This window comes from Oxyura jamaicensis, chromosome 6 (assembly GCF_011077185.1).
Source record: "Oxyura jamaicensis isolate SHBP4307 breed ruddy duck chromosome 6, BPBGC_Ojam_1.0, whole genome shotgun sequence".
NCBI classification, from domain to species: Eukaryota; Metazoa; Chordata; class Aves; order Anseriformes; family Anatidae; genus Oxyura; species Oxyura jamaicensis.
The window spans coordinates 19,107,778-19,132,279 of record NC_048898.1 but is presented as its reverse complement, the minus strand read 5'-3'; the positions used below and the strand labels follow the sequence as shown (position 1 = coordinate 19,132,279).

Here is a 24,502-nt window from a genome sequence, read left to right as displayed (position 1 = left end):
GATGACGACAGGAAAACCAGCGCAGCGTGTAACTTCATCTTACAGAGCTTCACCAGAACTGGTGGAGGGGGGACCTCTGAAGCTTCCCTTTCCCCAGCTTGCTCCACACCGTGTGTCCCGCTACCCGGGGAGTGACCGGCTGCAGCGCGTCCCTGCCCGGGTGTCCTCGGCCCGTTCCCTCCTGCGGCGGTGAGGAGCAGGACGAGGAGACCCCGGGGATCCATCCCAGATCTGTATTCCTGCGCCAGCATCCCACGGCTTGGGCACGGGCAGGGGGGAAGATTTTTGAGATGTTTTGATGCAAACACAATTGCTTCCTCAGGGAGAAATTTGGCGTGCGTTTCTGTAGACAACCGTGCTTGCGTAAGCAGCCCCCTGCCACCCTTGGAGCCGTACTAGTACAGCCCTTCGTGGGACTGGTGGAGAACTTCTGCAAGGAGCTGCCACAGGTTCAGGAGGGCCCCTGCTCTGTGCTGGCTGGTGACTTGTAGCCCCGACCTGGCTGGCGGCGTGGCCCTACAGACGGCTGCTGCGTCGGGGCCAGGAGCAGGAGGTAAGGGCTGTGCTGCTGCTGCAAGATTGGCTTATCGAGTTGTGGCTGGTAGTGGACGACGTGCTTCTGGCAGGAGCATGACATGTAGCCGAGTGCTCAGATATCTTAATGCAGTTGTCTGCATGTGCAGCTAGATGTATGCATAAAGGACAGATTCTGTACTTCTGATGCAATGCTGAGTTTTCACCTAAAGGTATTTACTTTAGTGTTGTAGAGCTGCGTCTTTGCATAAATTCAGAATGCATTTCCTATACTATTCTCCTGTGAAGTACGAGGGTTTCAGAAGCCATTTTTCCTGAAAGATAAACCTAGGCATCATAAGGTTTTTATGAATCTCATTATATTCTGCTGGATAGACAGACGCCTAAAATTCTGAAAGGGAAAATTAAGCCACTCCTGAGAGCGTGCCTGTAATCACAGAGAGTACAACTGTCAACCACACGCCATTTATTCTCTTACACGTGTTTGTGATGTTAAATATACTTTTGAATGTAGGGTAGACCTGCTGTTAAATTCTGAATGGCAGATGTGATTATACAAACAGCACCATTTTAACTGGTATGGTGAGACTGAACAGTCAGTGGAGCGTAAGCTTTCTATAATCTGCTGTAATTTATTTCAGTCTGAAAAGCATTGCTGCTTTTTCAAGTAGTTTTGGGTCTTGTTCTCGTTCTTAGTTACACACCTCGTTTATCTGTCATGATCCAATTGCAGCCACGAAGAAAGCACTCAGAGCACATCAGCTTCCTCTGTGTAGCATGTGTGCATTTAGAGAATGATGGTACACTTTATGTTCACGGGACTTGAAGGAGTAATTACTTGCTATTGCAGTCTTCAACAGAGAAAATAATCTTTTTTTTTTCCCCCTCTAACCTAAAACATTGCTTGAGTTAAGAAAAATGTTATCTTTACTGTTTATCCTACAACTGCAGTTTGGACTGTTATCTTATAGTCTCATGCAGATATGTTTTAAAAAAAAATGTAGACTTAAAAACGTAGATTGAAAATATCTTCATTTTATCTGTTCTTTCTAAGAGGAAAAGAGTTTCTTGCCAGCAGCCTTAGGAGAGCCAAACAAATCTTTCATGTGCTGTATTATTGCCTGTATAAATTGACAGATATTGATGTGTCTGTGAGCAGTAAAATTGCAAGCTACAGCCCTTCTGCATGCAGTAGGCTCCCAGCCTGTGACAGGGAGGAATTTGGAAAGGTGTAATCCTTTAAAACCAAAGCCCAAGACATCCAGGCTAATCACTCAATTCTTTTTCACTGAAGCTGAAGATGTTTGCTGTTGAGCTTATTGAACTGTGGAGGTAGCTTCTCTTTCTTCTCTGGAAGCTGTCTGTGCCTGTTCTGATGTGGTAGGTGGTAGAGCTGTTGCCAGTGGGACCACAGAGCAATCGAGCTGCTCTGGATGAAGATACCCACGTGGATTGTCTCCTTGTCTCTCTTAAGCTCGTAAGGTACTGGATGTAACTACGTGCAGGGTAAGTTACGATCTTCTGTGTTTATCTTTCTAGCAAGACAGGGCTCTAGTTGGGGTTTTGAATGCAGTTCTGCAGCCTGTGCACAGCCTTCACTATGGTGAGGGTCTCCATGGGCTGGGTGCTTGCAGTTACCCAGCTTTGTGCTGTGCCTTGTAATCCTGCAGCACCTGCATTGCTACAGCAGCACTGACCGAAAGGGGTTTGCAGTGTGCAATTCTGTGTTCTTCCCATCTTACTGCATGCACAGGTCGGTGTAAGCAGGGACATCAGCTATTTCCTGCTGAATGCAACAGGCTCGTGCAGTTCGTGCATCAGGGAAGCAGGCACAAATGTAGGCAGCTCATGAAATGGCAGCTGTGTTTTCTTTTATGGGGTCTCATTCAGCTCACCTGGGAGTCAGATGTTTTTCAGGGGCTGTTTACTGAGTACAAAACCTCTGGAGCTAAGGTTCCTCATCCTCCTGCTTTTGGAAGAAGCATTCTATGTTCAGCACTGCAGGGAGGATTGGTGCTGTTTGCCTGGCTGTTTAGATGATGCCCATCTGGCACTATCACAGGTGCTGTGGCAGCACTGATCAGGATCCTGTAGAACCCAGGGAACAGCCTGGTGGTACATGCAGCATCTTTCCTTTCCCTGGAAAGACAAGATCCATCATTTCATCCCTGCTGAATTTAAAGCTGTGCTGGCCCTAGAAGCAGTAGATCATTGCTTAGGCAGCAAAATAACACTCAGTAGTAAGATGAGCCAGCAATTTGTGGCAGCCTTCTTCCCCAGAGTCTGTGGCAGCTGAGGATTGTAGTTCTGCCTCAGGGGAACGAGATAATGTATTTTGTTAGTGAGCTGGGATGAATTTACTCTTCATTAGTAAATTTAATCGCTTACTTTGCATACAACACAAAAGCCATTGAAAAGTTGCTTCTCAGCTGTGGTTCAGTGTTGGAGAGTTGTTGGCTACCCACACAGCAGTGTATGCTTGCTTCCGTTCCTTGGCACTTCTAACAAATGAAGCAGCGCTTTCCTGCTGCCGTTTGTTTGGTATGTCATATTTATTAGTTTCTGCTTGTTTCATTTGATGGGGTAATGAACTGAGAAGGCAGTAAATGTCTTTAGTGTTTGCTTTTAGTCAGTTACTGCATTTTATGAAGGGATTCTTGGACCCTTTCTCTCCTTTTCTGATGGTTTTATTGTAAGATAATTTCATTGGCTTCGGTATGAGTGTTGTTTCAGGGTGTGATGTAAATAACAGAAGTGTGAACGGATGTAAAGGAGACCATTGCTACACACATGTATTTTATGCCTGGTATATGTTTTGGATGTGTCTCCACATTCGTATGCACCAGGAAATGGATTTGCAAGTTGGTGCAAAGTGTAAGTTGGGTAAGTCCACCTAAGTGAATTGAGTTACAATTACTGTAAAAACAATGCATGTGAGATAAATTGTACTCCTAGAAAACACCTATTAAACATTGATTTTCGTTAACCGTTGTGGTTATCACAAGAATCTGTTAGGGTTCTGTGGAATATTACCCTTGAGTGCTTTCTGAATGGTGATATGTCAGTTGCTGCTAGAAGATCATCGTAACAGTATCCAGAAATAATGCAGCCCTTAGCCAGATGTGGATATGTAGTTATAAGGTACACTATTGTTGTCTTAACTCACTGGTTATCTATGGAAAACTAATTTGTCACCCTTCCCTTCCCAGTCACAGAACAGTTTGGATTGGAAGGGACCTTAAAGCTCAGCTAGTTCCAACCCCCCTGCCTGCGGGCAGGGATGTTTTCCACGAGACCAGGCTGCTCAAAGCCCCATCCAACTTGCAGAGTTGTGTGTGCGTTCTGGGAGGGACTGGGAATTGCACATTTTCCTTCTGTTAGATGCGAGCTGGCCTGTGCTTTTCAATGTCTCTCCTGGTCCTGACACTTAGTGTTACCATCAAAATGATGTCCACAGCTTGCCAAGAGACATGACCAAACTTCTGGGTTTCCTTAGCTGTCTGTTTGGTAGTGTCCTTGGGGGGTTGCGTGTACACACCATTTATACTCCACTTCTTCTGGATTAGCAGTGTGCGTGTTTGAATTTACTTCGAGCATTAGATAAGAATGCAGATGAAAGTACAGTAAAAGAAATTTAAATTCTTGATTAAAAAGTTGGAAGCAAAGCTCCAGTTGGGAGACAAATAGAAGAAGAAAATGTTGTCTTTCAACAATGAGAGGTGTTTCTCATCTGTTTCATAGAATCCTTGGGGCAGGTTTGGGGTACAAAATTGGAGATGTTCCAGCTAACTACCTAACTCTTGCATCCTCTCCTCTGCATAGGACCTGTAAGTAGTTTTGAAGTTGGGAATCTGAGTCCTCACCCACAGTCCTCAGCAGGACAGTGCTGACTTTGCTCTCTCTTTGTTCAGAATGGAAACAGTCCCCTCTCTTTCACTCTCCCTCCCCCCCAGTTCAAAGCTTCCTTCCTTCCTTCCTGCAGTTTCTGGATTTATACCAATGTGGACGTGATGACTCAAATTTCCCAGATGTGAAATGCAAATGAGGGAAGTGGGATCTTTCCCTCGCCTCTCTGGGGGTTTCTTGGAGTCTGTGGTGCTGTTGAGTTTCCTAAATAATGTGTCCCTCCTGCATTTTTGGGTGCTGTTATGGTATTTAGTAAGTCTTGTCTTAGCATGTTCATTGTACTCACATCTTGAACTTGTTTGGCTTTGAGAGATTCTTGAAGACCACGCAAAGCTTCTTAATGTAGTCTGTCGATGTAGGCAAATACCTCCTGCTCCTGTCAGTTTTGGGGCTTAAATCCCCAAGTATTCATGGCTGACAACATCAATCCCCCTCAAGAGGGGTGTTTGGAACTTGTTCAGGTAACCTGCTGGTTGGTACACAGTTCAGAAGCTGATGGGACAGGGCTGTGCACTGTTTGTCTGTGATCCCTACCCCAGCCCCTCTCAATGCTGTCCCAGTTGGATGATACTGCTATGGGCTGTGTGATCCCGCATGAAATCCTGGGCGTTACCCATATGCTTTCCCCAAGGCACCTGGGTACATGGAAGTGTAACATCTCTGTGCTTGTTCCTCTTCTTTGGAGGCTCCCATATTCAGCCTGAAATGCTGCAGCCAGTCTCTGTGATTTAGGCTGTAATTTGCTGGACTAGGTAGCGACATCACGCTCAGCCTTGTCTCTGCGGGTGTGGCTCAGTGTCAGTGTTCAATAAATATCCATTCTTGGTTTTAAAATGCATTGCAGTACTGAACTGGGTGGCAGTGCAGAAGTTGTATTTTTCATTACAGGGTTTAACTTTTGAATTTGTAACCTAACGTTTTGAGTGGTGCTCAGGGAATTGATTGGAAGTGACATTCCCATTTGAGTGTGCCGATCTCGTTACACTCCTCATTAGAAGCAGCTTTTCATTTTTTTAGAGAGATTTTTTTTGTTTGTTCGTGTTTTGTGAATTGCAGTTTTCCAGATGAGACCCTGTCAGTCTGGATAACAGACTGCTGCCCATCTCTTTTCACCATGATCATGTCTTGTGCCATGTCCTGTGCTGCAACGTGGTACTGGAGAATTCTCTCCCTATTAGCTGTACCTGTTGGGCACCCAGCTTTCATGCAAGTCTCCCTTTAAATTAGACTTTAAAAACAACAACAACAAAGAAAAAACTTTAAAGTTGCTCTATCTGATCTGCTTAATCTAACAAACCAAACCAAGAATGCTTTTCCTGGATGAAGGCAATAGGCATTTGGGAAATTTCTTTACGAAGTATCCTCTGTCTGCTGATTCCCTTTTTCCGTCTTTACTAAAGTTCTGAAATGGCATTTCTTTAATTAGTCTGAATGCTCCTTGGTGCAGCTATAGAATGATGTCAGAAGTAGCAAAGCTGATGAGCAAAAGTGCTTCTGTTTTTTGGAAGAGACTGGAAAAAGTGTTCCTGTGGGTAGACTGAATATCAGCACGGAAATCGGCTGAGCTGGGTTAGCCCCCTGAAGCCAGCAGCGCTTCCCCTTGTGAAGGGACTGAGAACACCATGACCAGGTAATTTCTCTACTTGAGATGTATCGGTGTTGTGTTCCAGTAACATCTAGGACTTCTTGAAAAAAGGCAGTTTTCATTGTTGAGTACGGAATTAGTATTTTGTTTCCTCATCTAAAATGATTCAGGCTGTTTCTCCGTGCATCTGATGTTTAGGTCACATTAAACACGAAGTATTTGGGAAATGTAGCAGCCACACAATAGCACATGATCATAGCAGAGAAATTGCCCCTGGACGAAGTATGTGCTGAATGCGCCATCACAAAGGGCCCTCAAGCTCACTGCAGAAATACGCAGTTTGTGTTGTTACGTGCCGAAAGGGCCAGGCTTCCACCCTAAACATGTAAAAATCTCAACAGTCAAAATGGGCTGTAATTGGAGAACAATTGTTTTGGTAAGCTTGCTTTTCATTTTTGCAAATTGACACATAACTGCCACGTAAATTGGCAGAGCAGTGAGCTTTTGCAGGAGGGACATCCGTGTGCAGCCCAGCCAAGAAGCAAGCTCTGTATTGCTGTGCCCCATTCTTTATTTTGATGCTGCACAGCACAGGGCCCAAGTGTTGAACAGCTACCATTTCTGTTTGCTTAGGCACCTGCATGAAGAGTGTGTGGGACAGCACAGCAAGGCGATGCAAGAGAGAACCGCTAATTGAGGATGTGCTGTAAATCCTCCCGTACCTGACCCACTGTGCTCTACTAGTCAGGAGGCCAGCGTTTCACCTTTTTCTTGTTTGTGGTTCATTCTATCGATGTCAATTTCATTTAGCCTGATGGAGCAGCAAGTTGAAGAGAATAAACAGAAATATCCCACACAGCTAGTTTATTCTTAATGAAGCTAATGGAGCTGAGATTAATCTTCTGGGAGCCGAAACCCACACAATATAATGAAGCCTTTTGCTTGTGGCGCGTACTACATAGAAACAGCCCACGCATGGCCGATATTAAAATGGCATGTCAGAGTTTCCAAACTCTGTTTTTTTGTTTGTTTTTGTTTTGTTTTGTTTTGTTGTTTTTGGTTTTTTTTTGCCAGAAAAGGTGGGATAATAAAATCTTTCACACAAGAGCTCTTGCATGGGTATCTCAGGCATAACTGCAGAGGACTCTTATTGGGAAACTTGGCTGTTCTGTAGCTAGATGAGGAAGTAAATTTTGGGAAACACTTGTGTAAAGGTTGTACCTGGAGCTACTCATTTGCCAAACTCCTTGAAAATTAGGTGATGTTAATTTTATTGTTCCTAGAGAATGTAACGAGTAAATGAAGTTGTCTATGTACAAATGCCTCCTGACAGTAGAGGACTATGCAGCTTGTACTGAGGCGCTAACTAAAAACTGGGTGGGGGAAAAATGAAATCAAGAGGGTGTGCAGGTGGTGACAGAAAAACATGTAAAAACAAGTGGAGTGTTTTAGGGTGCTTGTGAAGGAGGAAAATGAAATCAGCTGGCACTTGAGGACTGATTAAAAAAAAGAAGTCTTCAGTTGAATTTGAAGTTATAGTCATTTCAAGTTTATCTAATACAACCTAACAAATGCATGTGCAAGAGGAAGAATGATCCAACAGTGCAGGATGTGAGCGTGCAAGCTGAAAAGAGCTTTGCTCAGAAAGTAGGTTCATAGGCAGAAGATGATAACGAAGTGTTTCCGTATACAGGTGTTGCCTAACTGGAAAAGAAAACTTCTCTCAACTGAGCTAAGATATTAACTGAATTTTCCTTTAATGTTCATTTACCATTTCTGACATGAGTTCAAGGTTATCCTTTCATTATTTTGCTATCAATGATCTTAAACCGAGAGTTCCCTGTAACAACTGTTCTTTGAGATACCCCAGGTTGCCCTTTCAGGTAACTCAGAAGATTGAGCATTAAATTATTAAAATTCTCTAATAGTTTATCCCTTAGATAGGGTAAATTTCCATTGTAAATAGAAGTTTATTGAAAAAAAGAAAAAAATCACTTTTCATTTCACCTGGAATAGACTTTAAGCTTTTAAAGAATTTAATATCATCCTCTGTGTATCAAGATAAAACATTTTTTTGGACATTATTTTATTATCTGAGCATTCTTGAGCTATTTTTGTTTCTTATGTCATCCTGTATAATAGGCTGTTTAAAGTGAAACTGATCCCACTGAAAGGATTATCAATAATGGGATCTAGTTAAAGAACAATTACAAATTTCATTGGAATAAAAGGATAAGAGGATATCTGTTGAGTCCTCCTTTAAAATCTCTTGCCTTTTGGTTCCTGAGTTGTCACATATGTGGTGAGACTTTGACCAAACAGTACACTCGTGACAGTCCCATCTGAACAGCTAACAAATGCACGTCTTCGTCACGGCTCCTTGACCAGTAATGTCAGAAGATGAGAGAGGATCCAGGATTATTATAATTATATTACTTTTCTCCTGACTCCTGTAGAACAGTACCAGCTTGGAAACCCATACTTACATTTAGTATATTTTCTTGATTTTTTTTTTTTTTAGCCAGATGTTTGGTTTTGTAAACTTTCTGTTGCGGTGGTTTCTGAGCAGCAGTTCAGGGTGCTGTGATATATGGCCTGCAGTTGGTCTATGGGGCCACGTTACGCAGCAGAGCCTGCATAGTTCCCTTCTGAAATGTTTCCATTTGCGAGTTGCTGATAGGAGCGATCGGGTGTTTTATGGGATCTCTGGCAGGCTGAGCTGTGGTTGTAAATGCTCTGCGGCTCTGACTGGGAGGACTGGGTTTAACAGGAAGAGGACATGGAGCTTTTTTATCAATTCTTTTGTGACTGGTTCTTAGATACACTTCTAGTTTGTTTATTAGATAGCATCAGGCTTTCTCTCTCTCTTTTCCCTTTTCAAGTCCTTTAAAGTTTTGCCATTTATGGGCCCTCTTATCATCACTCTCTAACACATAACGAGATAACTCCCCAATGTCTTGTCTTGCTGCTCCATATGCTCTGTTTTCCTCTGTTGTAGTTACGTGTGCCTTTTCAGCGTAGCCGTTGAAGAGCAAAGAAAAACAAGGTATGATCTGGGGAAACTGGTTTCCTGTTTCTCTGTGTACTGTCTCATTCCTCCTAATGTAACTCAACCTTCTTTTCTTTTCTAATGTTCCATTCCTCCCTGTTTACAGGTTGGTTTTTGTGCCAGAGGCACCCTTGGGTTCTTTGTTTCAGAGCTGCCTCTCACTTACCTCGTCCTTGGTTTCTATTTATGAGTTAAGCCAAACCCTTGCTTTGTGTGGTTGGCTATTTTTTTTTTTTTTTAAGCATTTTCTCCAGTTAACACATAAGTTCCTTAAATGTGAACATAGGTGTGTTTGTAAGAAAAATTACTCAAATACTCTGCTTGCTGCCAGTTTGGTGTATGTATGGAGCTGAGAGGATGCAAGCTGAGGAGCTGTACAGGAACATCAGAGAAAAATGAAAATATAAATCAGATTTCCAGCTGTTTTAAAAGCTACAGAGCAAAGGTAAAACATGTATAATGAGGCAGGAATTTTTTCATGTTTTGCTTACCAAAATAAAACAAAAAGCCCACATTCTATATGAAGAGAGATGTCCCTTAACACTGGGAAACTGCAGATTTGGGCTGCAATAATAATTAGCAGAATTACACCCTTAAGTAGCATGGAAAGTTCTTGCTGCTTGTTCCTGAAAATGAGGTAATTGAGCAGCTGCACCAATATGCGCTCGGCAGAGGCACTTTTCTTGAAGCTATAAAGATTTCCTAAGAGCTAAAATAAGCTTTTGGATCTAGTTGAAGTACAGCTTGGTGAGGCTGAATGGAAGACAGAGCATGAAGAATGTGCTGATCTGCTCAAGATGTGTCAGTTGTTTGTTAACTTCCAGTGTGTGATTTCACTAAGACAAACTGTTACTTGTGAGTAGATGCATGTTTTCATGATGTGCCTGTAGCTAAATATGTTCTTCCTGGTCAGAGATAACACCTTTTTTTTTTTTTGTATAGCAAACAGTGTCTTTTTTGATATTTTTTTTCCTCTTGACCTCGATTCATTTCCCTGTCTTTCACTGTAGTATTTGATGTTTCCTTCCCAGCTTAGTAGCTGCTGTGTTGTCATTTTCTGAAATTTCCTACCTTTTTTTAAAAGGTGTAGAGCATGTGCTGTGATTTTATCCTCGTGGCAGATAGGGCTCTGGCTACCCTTAGACTGGTTAAGAAGCCTAGGGTTTCCAGATAATCTTAGAAAAATTATTTATAATTGCTCTCAACTGAACTGATCTATGCATGAAATGTTTTGCCTGCTATTAAAATGGGGAAAGTCTCCAGAGTAAATATTTATGCTTATATGGCATCAGATGCTGATAACACATATGACTGAAGGAGAAAAATTCTAATGTTACAGAGGGAATTTTTAAGCAAATAAAACACACGTTTTTCCAGAAAGATTGGCCAAGATGTGAGCGTTCATGTCACTGTTCTCATTACTTTTCATGTGAAAATTCATACGGTGTTATTAATAAATGATGATTGTTTTGCTTTTTTCTCATTCAAAATGTGACACTTAAAGTTTTTCTGTACTCTCTGTCGACTGTTGTAGACATCGTATCATCTCTGAGTTAAAGGATTGTAAATTGTTGTCTCTGCTGCTGTTTCCCGTAGCATCTGTGTGTGTTTGTTTTACTTCCCATGCGTTTACAATCGAGATTTAACTTGTGTTTGTTTCTCAGCACTAACTAGCTTGCTGCAAGTGAAGTTATAGCCAAAAATGTCAGCTGTTACATGAATCAAAATTGTGCATGCTGGATATGGAAAATTTACTATTCGATGACTTACCCATCCCATATGTTAGTGTAGGTGCTCTCATTATTCTCTGCTCTTATTCTGCGGCTAGCTTTAAAAGATGACACTGGTGGTGTTTCCAACCCTTTCTAACGAGACATGTTGGCTGAGGAGCCCCACGTTTCAGAGCACCAATCTGCCAGTCACAGCTGATCTTTCAGCTAAGGTATTGTTGCCCATCGCTTCTCCCAGACGGTGTTCCTGCTATTGTAATTTCCTTCAAGAGCAAGGAAAAGTAAGCAAATTTTGCCTGATCTGATGTGCGGTTTGTTCATGCACAGAGGTTTCCTGCAGCGTTGCTCATGTTTTCTTTCATGAGCTAGGAGACCAAGTGGTTACTCTACAGCAGTCTGGTGTGGGAACAAGATCATTGAAATTGTGCTTGTCAGACCAATGTATGTCTCGTGTGATTTGTGGTCTATCAGTCAGACTGAGAAGGCTCAAGACTTCCACCGTCACACCCAGACACAACTCCAGACTCAAATGGGCCTTCTCAGATGGGATCCTCGTTGTTTGTCCTGCTTTGTTCCTGAGGCCTCATTAAAGCCACTCATGTAAAAGATTTATTATACCAATATCTGTACACAAATTATTTTTCTATCTTCATACCATTGGCTGTAAATTGCCCCAAATGTGAAGTTAAGCAGAAAAATGTTTCTGTGAGGTGAAGCCCAGGCCTGACTCTGATGCTTTGAAAAGCCATCACTTCAGGATCTTAGAAGTCCTTAGAATAAAACTCGATGTGCGTTGCCTGGCTGTGTATTTTGAAATGTGTACATTTAACTCTTTCACATACTTCCTCATGTTCATATTCATAGAACCACAGAGTGGCTTGTGTTGGAAGGGACCTCAAAGATCATCGAGATTCAACCCCCCTGCATGATATACAGTGTGTGTGTACATTGTGCATGGTACTGCTCTCAGTTGCATTTAGGTGATTTAATGCTGATTTGAAACAGCCCATTAAAGTATATATCCATATATACCATATATATAATATATATATCCCATATTAGATATTTTCTTCCATTACTGCTGGGAATTATAGTAACATACCATAGTATATGCAGTAATTACACAGTATTATTATTAAAAAATAAAAACCAGGGGCTTTGGGATTAAAAGTGTTAGTTTTACAAGGCTCATGGTTTCAGCTGTAAGCCTTCCAAGAAAAATAATGGTCATGGTGACAGTTTCTGGTGTCATACGGTGTGTATTGTCCAGTAGAAGAGCACATATGGCATTAACTACCCTAATAGGTTTCTTTTGAAACAGAAGCTTGTGTGAATGAAAGGAAATAGCCTGCCTTGCCTTTTCATGCCTGATTAGTTTTTGCAAACAAGTCTTGCGTATTGAGGAAAAGAAAACAAATTGACATTAATAGCAGCCCTAGAACATCAGATAAATAGAGGCAATCTTCTGGATAGCTCGTTCTGTAGGTGCAGGATTGGGTTTCTAAAATGTTCTCTGCCTTTCTATTAGAAAGAAATTCTGTAAGACTGACATCTTGCAAATTAACAGTGCGGACTATTTTTTTTTTTGTGGGAGTTATTGTCTTTTTTATTAAAAAAAAAAAAAAAAAAAAGCTACTCAGGCTCTGAGCACTAAAACAACAGGACAGAAAGGTATTTAAGTACAGCTCCTCATCTCACTAAAACCCAGACATGAACCTCAAGGGCATTACAAACCAAATTAGTTTTTCACAGCTTGAATAAGGCCCTTCCATAAACACAAAGGATGAAAGGACAACAACTGTGAAAGAGTTCAGAATACATTTTCTGTAAGTTTATCACCAAGATTTCTAGGTGAGGGCATTTCTGCTTTTCTGGCTGCCTCTCTGCCAAGGAGTGCTTGAGTGCTGGGCTGCAGCTTTCCCAAGCTGAGCATTTGCCAGCACCTTCCCAGGCTGTGACACCCCCACCAGGGACCTACGCTGGGTGGCCTTGGTGCTTCCCCTCCAGGTGTGTGCAGGAAGCCTTGTTCTCTGTCTCGTGCCTGGGCACTGCTGGGTGTTTCTCCAGAAACTGCTAGTTTTCTCCAGAGGGATCTGAAGAGCATTAGTTTGGTACCTCCCTCCTTTAGCAGGCCATCTCCAGCTAATTCAAAGAGGATTTTTGGATCCCTCTCACACAAGTACAGAATCCAGTGTGCAGCATCACTAAAAGAAGGTGAGAGCAATGATTTCCTCAAACTGACTGCAACAATCTGGGGAAAAAAATGTCCTGTTCCCACATGTTGGTGGCAGCTCTGCAGCGGTGTCCTTTCTCAGGACAAGATTTTCCTGAAGGTGGAAAAAATAATATACCAGATATGGGAAAAATGTCAGCTGAAGGCCACTTTGAATAAAAAGCCTTTTCAGCATTTCCAAACAACTATCTTAATGTTTATTCAAAGATATAATATTTTATTAAGTGCCTGATCCAGAGAAGAGCATTTCTGATAGGGATGACTGAAAGTGGTTGGAGTATCACATACTTAAAAATTTAACTGTAAACAAGAAAGTTAAATAAAATAATTAGTCACCTTTAATGACACCTTAACAATCTTAAAAGGAGGAGATAAATGCCACATAATTATAAATCAATAAATGTGTAGGTAATTGTGAAAACAAACAAAAACCTTCCACAACCATTACCTACCCACCATGTGTTAAAAATAATTATAGGAAATAAATATGAGGTAAGCATAGGGGAATGATTAGCATTAGAGAATTCTGCCGCTATCCTATGCTCCCCATGTGTCCTCAGCAGCTTCTCAACACCAAAACTTCCATGAGTTTGTTGCAGAAGTTCTGTGCAACTGCAGTTGTTGTGCAGTAGGGACTCATCCTTTCCTACCCAAAAGGCTTCCTGATATTTTTTGTAACAAATTTTGTCTATTCTCACTTATTTGCAGGAAGGGAAGAGAAGGATGTTAAAATGGAGACAGTGACGGCAACGTTCCCCCCCAGCAGTGGAGCTGTTGGCTGTCAGTTAGCATTAGTAGAGCTCTTCTTTCAGCAAGGAAGTACGTGTTGTCTGGAACATGCATGACCACAGCCTTGCTACAGGTGTGTGCTGATGAGTTTTCTCAACTTCTGCCCCTTTTTTGCACCACCATACTCATCTGTGCCCCTCTCTGACGTCTCCCTCCTCTACCAGCTTTTCGGTATCCCTTTGCTTTCCTTGTTGTTTTTCCTGTGCCCACACCTGGGCTTTGACCAGTCTGTCCTCTTCAGTAGCAATCTGCCTCCCCTGTATGCAGAAACTCAAGCAAATGAGCTCTGTCTGCTGATCAGCATCCCGAGTGATGGGAGCTAATAAGCATCACTCTCACACGATCCGTCTTCTCTATACTGATACGTTTTGGATGGCGGGCAAGTTCTAGTAGATGTTTGTATGATGCCTAGCACCGTGACACTTGCTTCCTGATTAGAAAACTTAAAGTACTTCCAGAATACAAGTATGTTATTAATGTTGTTCTTAATTAATATCATAGGGAACTTCCCTACCCCTTCCCCCCCCCCCCCCCCAAAAAAAAAAAAAAAAAAAGAAAAGGTGTTAAAGATGTGCAGAGTAGAGTATCCAGATTGATTCTGGTACATTGTAGGTAGGTCTCTAGAAAAAGAGTGAAGCACTTACTGCAATCTGCATAGTAAGCCTCTTGCCTTAATGTGGTGGCATCAATTAAAAGAAGTCAGGTCGTTGGGTGTTGTTCTTGTTCTTAATTTATTTTATTATTTGTTTACTTTGTTTCTGGTATAATTCCCTAAATGAACTTTCGGGAGAGTGGTAACCATTTGTAGCACTGCTGGGGAGGTACTGAAGTTATGAAGATTTATTGGGAAGCTGAATGTTTGCCTAGTTTTTATAAATACCCATAATCATCAAAATTTCTGTCTTCCCCCAAGATGATTTCAGTGGAGCAGTCTACCAGTCCTACCAGGAAAGCATTCACTGTGGCTTTATCTGAAGATTGGACAGAGCCACCTTTAAGCAGAGAAGAAAGCTGAGGCTATAGATCAGCAGCCTTGAGATGCTCAATGGAGTTATTTTTATTTAGGAACATGGGATTGGAAGGGACCTCTCGGGTCATTTTGAAACAAGTCAAAGTCATAATCGTGCAATTCTTGATAAATAGCCTCAGCTGAAGTCAAAACAAGCTGTTCTTTTCCAGTTAAATAGCTGACCCAGGGTGCAGAATGGGACAGCTCTTTATTGGAAAAAAATACTAGATTAGAAATAACCTTTGAATCCTAAGAGCTGTACAGAATTAAAGAGTGTTTACTTCCCCTGTATTTAAGAACAACGTGGAGTTTAGCTGGCTGCCACACTGCTGACTGAAGTGCCTACCATGGCATGCAGCTGCTGGGGGGGGGGGGGAAGGCAAAAGGAGGCTGAAAAAGTGCCTTTTCCTACACTATGCAGTTGACACTTGTGCAGCTGTCAGCATCTTCGGTGCTCCTATCAAATACTGTGTCCCCTTTGAATGTGCTCCGCTGTGTGTGGTGACGTGTAGGAAGTGAGGCAAGGGGCTGGCAAGCCTGTGCTGGGGGACAGAAGGACGGACAGCGTTGTTCAGTGGGGAAGGGGGGGGTCTGACCTCAGCAGATATTTAACCTTACACATCTCGTGGTCCATTGTACATGCTCTGTGGCAATGTTTCTCTCCGTTCTTTAACATTTTTCTTTTTTTCCCCCTCTCCCATCCTGTGTTGCTCCTTCTGTGCCCTTTCTGTTCTTCAGTTGTAGTTCTTTTCTTTTCTTCTCTTTTTTTTTTTATTAAGGTGCAGCAGTTGGAGAAAATGGCACAGAAAATGAGAAAACAGCACAGAAAATAAGAAAACTAAAGCAAGAGGTTAACATATATAAACGTAGCAAAAGCCTACAAATAATTAATGCTTGGTACAATCTTAAGGATAAATAAGAAATACAGTAAAACTATCCTAGACAGCTATGTAAATAGGGTGAATGTAGGAAAATATTAAAACTGTCCTGGAGCTCGGTGAATAGGGTAAATGTAGCAAGCATCCACAGTTCCATTACCTTTCAGTCTAAGCATTAATGGATTTTCTCCAGCTGTACCTAGGCCGCTTTATACTTGTTCTTCATAAAATTATTCTGCACGAATGTTCTCCAAGTGACTTTGAAAGCTGTGTACATTGCTGTTCACAAGAAAACAGAGTTTAAATTCCTTTGTGTGAATAAATCTGCTCTGGGAGCGTGTCCTGGCATTCATACGCAGACTGGCACAAGTTTCTCAGGCCCAGCTCAACCATCCTTGCTGTGAAGGTAGTGAATGGCACGTACAGAGTATGTATATCTCTGCATTTCAATTTTACATTGATCCAGAAAGAAAACCCTTGTGTTATGCACATTTCTATGGTGCCAAACAGGTAAGAATTTGTTGAATCCCATGCTTATTTATGCTGGTACTTAGATTTGAGCCAACTCCTTTGGGATAAACTACACAAAATCCTTTCATGCAGTTCTGAAAGGAATTGCAAAGTCATCTTAACGTGCAGCTGTTTGAACTTTGTGTAGCCAGGCTGGTGCGGAGGAGCAGAAAGCAGAGGGGGTGAGAGCCCAGGCTGGGCACAGGGGCTGCGTGCTCCTGCTGTGGGCACTCGGCCAGCATGCCTACGTTTTCATCTGAATTAGTTGCCTGCTCAAAACAAAGCATTTTCAGAGAGCCTCCAGGCTGCACAGCAGGTTAGGTGGTGATTCTTGAGGTGACGGCGATGCCCAGGTACATCAGTGCTGCAAGTCACGCAGCTTGACCCCAAGCAGACGAGCACGAATGCACCTGGTGCTCCTTGGAGCAGCGATGCTTCCTTGCTCACATCGCCTTTGTTTCGTGCTGTAGCAACACCATTATTCAGCAAGTTTGTTTAAAAAAGGTCTTTGCAGTGGCAGGAGCGGTGTGCGGAGGGGGCAGTGAGGGCTTTGCTGCCTGCTCCCACGTTTAGGAGGTCAGCAGCAGCGGGCTGTGCGCAGGGCAGTTGCTAGGCTGCCGTGGATTTCTGCGCTGCTTTCCCTTGCAGGAGGCACCACGTGGCGAGGTGCAGGATTAACCCGGTACTTTCTCAGTAGCTTCGCCCACTCCTTTCTGCTGCTGGCTGAGCAGGCACGGTAGGGGAGATGCTCTCAGGAGCAGTTGCTTTCTTCGCAGGGTTCTCAAAAACAGCTGCTGAAGTAAGGGATAGGTTAATTCTCCTCCCACGTCAGAGCCTAACGCGTTAATGTCAGAAGCAGTCACTGCTCTGTGAGCTGCCAGGGTAACTGAGAGTTCCTTAGGTATCAGCAGAATTGGTTGCCCCCTTCACCCCGCTGCTGCCTTCTGTGAACCCATGGCAAAGCACATTTATGTAGTGCTCGACTGAGCATTGCCTGACAAAGGGTGCAAGTAGAGCTCTTTCATGAGCTTTTCTTTCAACCCTGCTGTCTTCAGCTAGAGCAAGCAGCAGGAGCTTTATGTGTGGATGAAGTGTGTTACAGCAGCAGCCAGGACTGCAAGTGGGGATCAGGCCTTACAGTGCTAAAGGTTGAACAGATAGATAATTTGGGTCTTATGCTGCACCAGAAAGCTTGAGGAAGGATACAACACGAGAGTGAACTAAGGTAGGGCTGGGAAGGGAGGAGGACACGGTTCCCCAGATAAAGTATGTGCAGTCTGCAATCTGTACTGTCCATGGTATGGAAACTTAGAAAACAGTGTCAGGGTGTAAGCCAGTGAAGTTTTCTAATCTCAGCATAAATCTGTTAGGGTGCTATACTAAGTGCTTATTAGGCACGCACAGTGAGAAAGCAGGTGATTATTTAACTCAACAGCTTACCTATTAGTTCGGTGGCTATGGCAGGCACAATACTCCCTGAAGGGAGCGTGAAGTCAAGGAGACTGTTTGCACAGGTCCTGCTGTGGGAAGGTTGGATGGCCTGTTGTTGTGTTTGCATAATGGCATTGTTTTCAGCTGCCGGTAGCCTCATTAAGTGTTTGATGTTCATGTGTGTGTGCGTTAGCAGGCAGGGATCTCTGAAAATAACAGCAAGTGATCATGTAACTAAATACCTAATCAATATTTGCTTAGCCTGATATGTCATCAAATTCTTAGCATTTTTGCTTTTAGCACACTTGTTACCTGGGGTCTCAGACCCTATCGAAGCTTGCTTGGGAAGTTGGGTCAGGGACCTAGGCTGAGGACCAAGCACCCAGCTTTTGCTGTATGTGCATTAAAAATAGCTAGGGCTTTCCATTTGGAGACTGTTGAATCCTCTGAAAGACTGTGTGTATATTTCTACTTTGTTACAACATACGTAATAAATCGGGGTTATTGTTATCTCATCTGACATTTCTGGAACTTCCTCTTCCACCCTTAATAACCAGAATTTGAAATACAATTTTCATCCTTCCAGGAGGGGCAGCAAAATATGTTGCTCAGATCCAAAATAAGAATCCCTGCCTTGCCAAGACTCTACGAAAGTGCTGCAGAGGTACATCTGCATTGAATAGGGTCCCTCTGTGGTGTATCATGTGCTTATTGCAAACTCCACCAAACTGCATTACTTGTGATTGCCAGCAAAACTTCAAGCAAAATCACTGGCACTTCATCAGTGCACTATTAATTCAGGCAGCTGTCATGGATTGTCATGGGCTATTCCATAACCCAGGCACTTGAACGTAACATATTAAACCTGTAATAAATCCATCTTTGAGGCCCCTAGTGTTGGATGCAAAGTGTGGTTGCTGCTTGGTACTTGCTGTGCTTGTTCAAATGAATTTGTCAGGGTAATGTTGCAATGGGAGGCTTCGTTGCCAAACCAGGGTATAATCTATCTGTGACACTCTGGCTGCATGCTAGATTGGATATCCGCTTTTCTTGCGGCTAGGTTAGAAGCAGATACCTATGGAAGTGTTGAATTTTGTTTTCCATCTGCATAGACAGGGAGACAGGGCTGTGGTTGTTGTTTGCATCAAATTGTACTGTTTTTTTATGCCCTGGTCATTTACTGATCCAGAATGAAGAATCGTGTAATGAGACAGCCTTCACCGTCAGACAGTTGCTGCTTGGAGCTATGCAGACAGGGATGCAGAATTGACCCTATTAGTTAAAAAATCAAGAACTAGTCATTAGTTCAAGTCAGCTCACTCCAAAAGTAAAGTACACCCTGCAAAATTGTATCATAGGGATGGATTCAGCACTTAAGATGTATGGTCTGCTAACAAATCTGTCGTGCATGCTGGAAGGCAAATACAGAACGTGGGCATCAAGTAGCAAGTCCATGGATGTGTCCTCTGTATCATGCGCCTGGAATCCTGTAACTTCTGATGCTTTTTCAGCTTCTCTAATGGACTTTTAACATAAATTTTGTGAATAATGCTATACTTCCTTGCCTACACACATACTTTCTTATCTTCCTGCATGAGCCCATCTGGTTTACCTTTACTCCTCTATTTGTCCATGTGCTTCCTCAAGGCAGAGCAAGTTTTGTTTGTGTCAGATTTTGTTTCAGAACATAATGGGGAAGAAGGGTGTGGGTATGCACTGGTCCATATAGCGTTGTTTGTTTGTCTTGAAGCAAATAGGTGAAGTCAAAAAATGGACTTTACACTTCAAGGAAAAAGCCACAGGGCTTGTGAGGAGGCCAGTGATGTCCTCTGGACACGTGGGCATCTGCAAAAGCTGCTTAGAAAGCCATGTAAGCTTGTAAGCAAATTTGGCTACACGTTGGAAAGTTGTGTCAGAAAAGGAAAACTGTCCTGTCTCCACTCTGAAACTTTCAATGATCTTTTACATACCAGAGTCCTAGCAATTGAACACCTTGAAGGTATAGTTTGAAATCTTAAACTCATTTGGATCTCCTTTGCTTTATGTGTTTTATTCTTATCAGCTATGGGAATTAACTTGTAAAGACTGCGTCCAGCTGGGACCCTTTACAGTCACTTAGGAGCATGCATGAGATACCAGGTTTGGAGCTGCTTACAAAAGCTCTGATAGTTGCAGCTGTGACTTTGTTTGATCTTTCTGAGCTGCTGTGACCATTGCTACGTGATCCAAACTGTGCCTATGTCAGATGTCCCATTTGAGATGTGACCTATTCTTTCTATAAAGAGTGAAGCACTTATATGATCAGAGTGGAGCAATGTGTATCTTTCCAGAGCCATGGAAGTGACGAGTAAAACCGGTCATTAGAGATTTTCTTTTTATCATAAGTGAGCTCTCTTCTAATTCATTAGTGCATGTTATATAGGGATAGTACTTCAGGATGCAACGAAGATCCCTATTGTGCTAGACTCCGTATAAACACAGAGAATACAGACTTTGCAAAAACTTTATTGCACTATTTAACTTACAATGAAACAGATGTTTGGAATAATAGAGGAGAAGAGTATAATAAAAACTGCATTAGTGCATGTTCTAATGCTTATAGTTGACATAGCTTTGGTCTCTGAATCATTAAAAGCTTTATACAAATATTTACTTGTAAATAAATATTAGCAAAGCCTATTATACAAAGAGAAAATAGGACAGTCCTTTTTCTTTCCTAGTTGTATACAAGATTTTTAGCCTCAAGTGAAGTGAGAGCTTACAGTCTGAGGAGCGCACAGGCACAAGTAAATGGTACTTGAGGAATACACAAAGATCTGGCTACATTTCATGGTAGTCTCTTCTGCTTATGGGACTGGATGGTAATTTCATATATTTTTGGTATCTTTTGTGTTGTTTTTATTTTATTTAACCACTGATATTTTTCAGGGATACTGTTTCAAATATACCTACCTTAAATCACGGCTCAAAAGTGTTGACAAGCACACACATCATTGTGAGGCTACAAATGGTTCAGGTGCCTCATACTGCAGCATAGACATTGGCTTTTGGACTTCTGCCTTTGAAAATTGCACATATTTTTTCTGCTCTAAACATTTGCAGACTGACTTAAGTTAGCCTATAACTCTTGATTATGCCTTGTACAATCAGCTTTGCAAGCCAAGCACGTAGGTTAGGATAATGCTTCTTACTCTTTTTAAATCAGAAGACTACCAAACCTTTTTAAAAAGGCTCCAGTGATCCTCCTGGACAACATTGTTTCAGGGTATCATTTATAGCCTAGAAGAAATGAAGCTCAGCTGTGGGTTTTTTTAATGTTTTGTTTGTTTGTTTGCTTGCTTTTTTTGGCATTTCTGTTTTCTCCCAGTTTGTTCACTTCTAAGTTTGGCAATGTGTGTACAGTTTTTTTTTCCAGTAATTCTGTAAGCTTTTTGCAGTGCACCTTCTGATATTTCAGGGGAAGGCAGCTTGTGAGTACTTCTCAAAGGCTCACCTGTGGTGATATTTAGGGCCAGCTCTGGGTAACCTTTCTGGTTTGGGTCAGAGAGCTCTGGTCTACTCTGATTTTTACAAGGAATATTCACTTCTCATACAAAGGTGAATTCTTTTTATATGAATTCCACATTGTATTTCCTCAAAAGTGAATTTTGCACTAAACTGTGTAGCGGGAAGTATAGCTGCTTTGAACGGAGGCTGCAGTTTAAAATGAAGCCCAGGCCAGGGACTAGTGTGTGCTGGTGGAGCCCCACTGAACGTAACTGAGCTGCAGTGGCGGGCACCAGTGAGCTGGCTGTACGTACTGGGACAGCCATGGGGAAAAGCCTGTTGTGGTAGGAGGCAACTGCTGAGGAAATTTACCCTGAGGTAAGAGGTACCAGACATGGGGACAAATTCTGATGACGCGGTCTTGCTTCTCACACACTTCAATACACTGTGAAAGGAAAACCTCACCTTTATATACCAAAGCTGCGCTTCCTAGCCAGGCAGTGTGGTTTCACAACTCCATACCCTGACCCCTCTCTACCTGATTTTCTTCTCCTTCTGCAGATGGCGAGCAGCCCATGGGCCGCGCTGCCCGAGCGAGCAGCGGTGTCAGGAGGCAGCCCCTGGCCCTGAGGCGGGGAAGAGGAGCGTCGCCGCACCGCGCCATGGCCCCGCGCAGCAGCCCACCTGATGGCGGCTGGGGCTGGATGATCGTTGCCGGCTGCTTCCTGGTCACCATCTGTACCAGGGCCGTGACGAGGTAAAGGGGCTGCTGCTTGTCTCTCCGGCCGGCTGTGGCATTACCCCTTTCTTTTTTCCCCTCAGAAATATTTCTCAAAAATGGAAAGAAGAGGAATAGGCCACTGCCTTGCACAAACATGATGTGTGTGTTTGGGGGTGAGATGGCTTCCACAGCTGCTGCTGGGCTGCTTCCTTGTCAGCTGGAGACAGAGGAGCCTGGTGCCTGTGAACCTGGATATTAAGCTAAGAGAGGCACCCTGGTGAGGGAGAGACACTGAGACAGCATATCCTTGGACAGTCAATATAATATAAATGCAGTGTTTCCTACTAAAAATATATATATATTAAAATAAAACTGCCAGGTTTAAGGATCTGAAGTCTAGGATCTTGGAATAAATAGCATAGAAGTGACATGCAAACATCGACATGGTGTAATATCTCTCAGTTTGATCTACCTGAATTAGGTTGTAGATCAGCCTGATTCCCCTGTTAGGATCACAGCTGGACACCATTTTGTGATTCAGCTGTTGCCAGTGCAAAGCAAGAATTCATCCCTAGTTGAATCCCACTAGCCAAAGTGCTTTATATAAAGTACTGTTGGGATTACTAAACTTGCATGTGCCATTTCATGTCTTGTCTCTCATGTATTAATTATCTTCATTTCCAATACCCTTTTGCAACTGTTTTAAAATGTCCATCCAGCTGGGATACTGGCAAACCACAGATTTGATTTTCCTGGGAGCTGGAGAGGACCTTCAAGCAGGTTCTCTTTATTGCTGAAAAACAAGACCACTTTCTGTGAAGCAAATATCCCAGGTTTAACAGATTGTTGTTCGTGTTGTCTTTCCTAGGTGCATCTCAATTTTTTTTGTGGAGTTCCAGGCATATTTTGGGCAGGATTATGCCAGAACAGCTTGGATCCACTCCATTGTCGACTGTGCCACGATGCTCTGTGGTGTGTATTGCACTTTGACGACAAGTGTGACTGCTTTTTCTTCAGCTCCATCTGGTTTTGGCACACCCGTCAGCCATCAGAGTAGGCTGGGAAACACGGTTGCTGCAGACTCTCTGGGGTCTGGTATAACCGAGCTGCTTCCCTCAGCATAGTTGGGCAGGAAGGGAGTGTCTTGATACTACAGAAAAGAAACAGAATTTTGTTTTGTCAAATGATCTAAGTTTCCAGAAATGTACTTTTGTCAAGGTCTAGTGGGACAAGTTGTGTTTGAGAGCTGCTAACTGAGCACGTGTTTCTTTTGCCTATTGATTGGAATCATATTTGAGAGCTAGCACAGTCTGTACTTCTAGCCTTCGAATCATGTCACATCATCATCATTTTAAGAGACTTGTATTTACAAATATTCTTTTCCCTTAAAAGGAAGTTCTGTGCTACTAAGAATAATATGCCTCAATTCAGCAGCTGTATTAAAGTTTCTCATGGGTTTACCTCAAAATTATACAATTAGGTGAAAATTCAGGCTTTATTCCTGCCATAGAGGGGTTAATCCATGAGAATAGCCATGAGGGCATAGGGACACAGCTGGATTGAGATATAGCAACTCTCCTGCATCAGCCATGTCTTGCAAAAAGATAGATGAGGATAAGCTTGTCCTGGCATTGCAGGTAGCAGAGAGGGAGGGGGCTGGTGATGACATCCCCTGGTAGAGGCAGGGTGACCTGGGAACTGTCATTGTAGGAGAAGTTCAGGACAGGTTTGGTGGCTCTGGAGATGGTCCAAATGATGTGAGATCTCACACCTAAGTCTGGCACAGAGCCTGCAGGAAGGACGCCTCAAATTTCTGAAGTCTGAAGAGCAGATTGCATGTTGGGAAGGTCTCTGCTGTTGTAAGCATGGAGTAAAGAACAGCGTGGGCCGTATCCGGTTGTTGCTGTGGCCTCTCTTGACCCTGAAAACTTCAGAGTAGCTGTGTTCCATAATGACTTTGATCTGCTGAAAAAGCTACTGTAAACTTTAGTTTTATCCTAACTTTCAGTAAAATAATTTTAGAAGGTTTTTGATTCTCACACCATTCTGATAGGAAGGGATGCTGAAAGACCACCCTACGTAGCTGTGATCACTGCTTTCCCCTGCTTGCCTGCTGCGTCCTTTCCCTTGATGTTAGTTGCGATGAACTATGTCTGAGGACTTGCTATTAACTACCAGCTTTATTTGTTTCTTTGAAGCCCCGCTTGGGAGTTTAATCAGTAATCATGTATCCTGCCAAGTTGGTATCATGCTAGGAGGGCTGCTTGCATCTACTGGACTAATTTTGAGCTCCTTCGCCGCCAGCCTGGAACATCTCTACTTATCTTTAGGAGTCCTTACAGGTAGGAGGCACTCAGCTCCTTTGGTCCAGTCAGGAAAGCAACAAGGGAATGATAAAAAATTACGTTCTTTCCTTTAAAGAGGGGTGATCTCTTCTCCATGTCATATTGCCACAGCAGTGGTCAGTAGAGATACTGAGGCTTGTTCCCCTCATTGTAAAAAAAAAAAAAAAAAAAAGGGGGGGGCTCTGGCTGCAGTCAGTGGGTCTTGTACAGCCCAAATACTGCATGCTGCAAAAGCATCTCTTTAACGTTGCTAGAGAGAAGACTATGGGAAAAAGCTGTGGAATTATGGGAGGTCA

At 42.8% G+C, this 24,502-nt stretch overlaps 1 protein-coding gene across 3 annotated transcripts in view; it reads left to right on the top strand.

Annotated features, from left to right (window-relative positions):
- SLC16A12 (solute carrier family 16 member 12) overlaps positions 1-24,502 on the top strand; it is a 33,638-nt gene that overhangs the window by 1,600 nt on the left and 7,536 nt on the right. The window contains exons 1-4 of one of the 3 annotated variants that reach the window (XM_035330709.1): positions 390-553; positions 21,702-21,897; positions 22,730-22,833; positions 24,060-24,203. In XM_035330709.1, the coding sequence (XP_035186600.1) occupies positions 21,716-21,897; positions 22,730-22,833; positions 24,060-24,203 (430 nt within the window). In that variant the 5' untranslated portion in view covers positions 390-553; positions 21,702-21,715. Of the gene's footprint in view, positions 1-389; positions 554-3,267; positions 3,418-21,701; positions 21,898-22,729; positions 22,834-24,059; positions 24,204-24,502 lie in introns of those variants that run through there. The other 2 variants (XM_035330707.1, XM_035330708.1) reach the window with 2 other exon arrangements.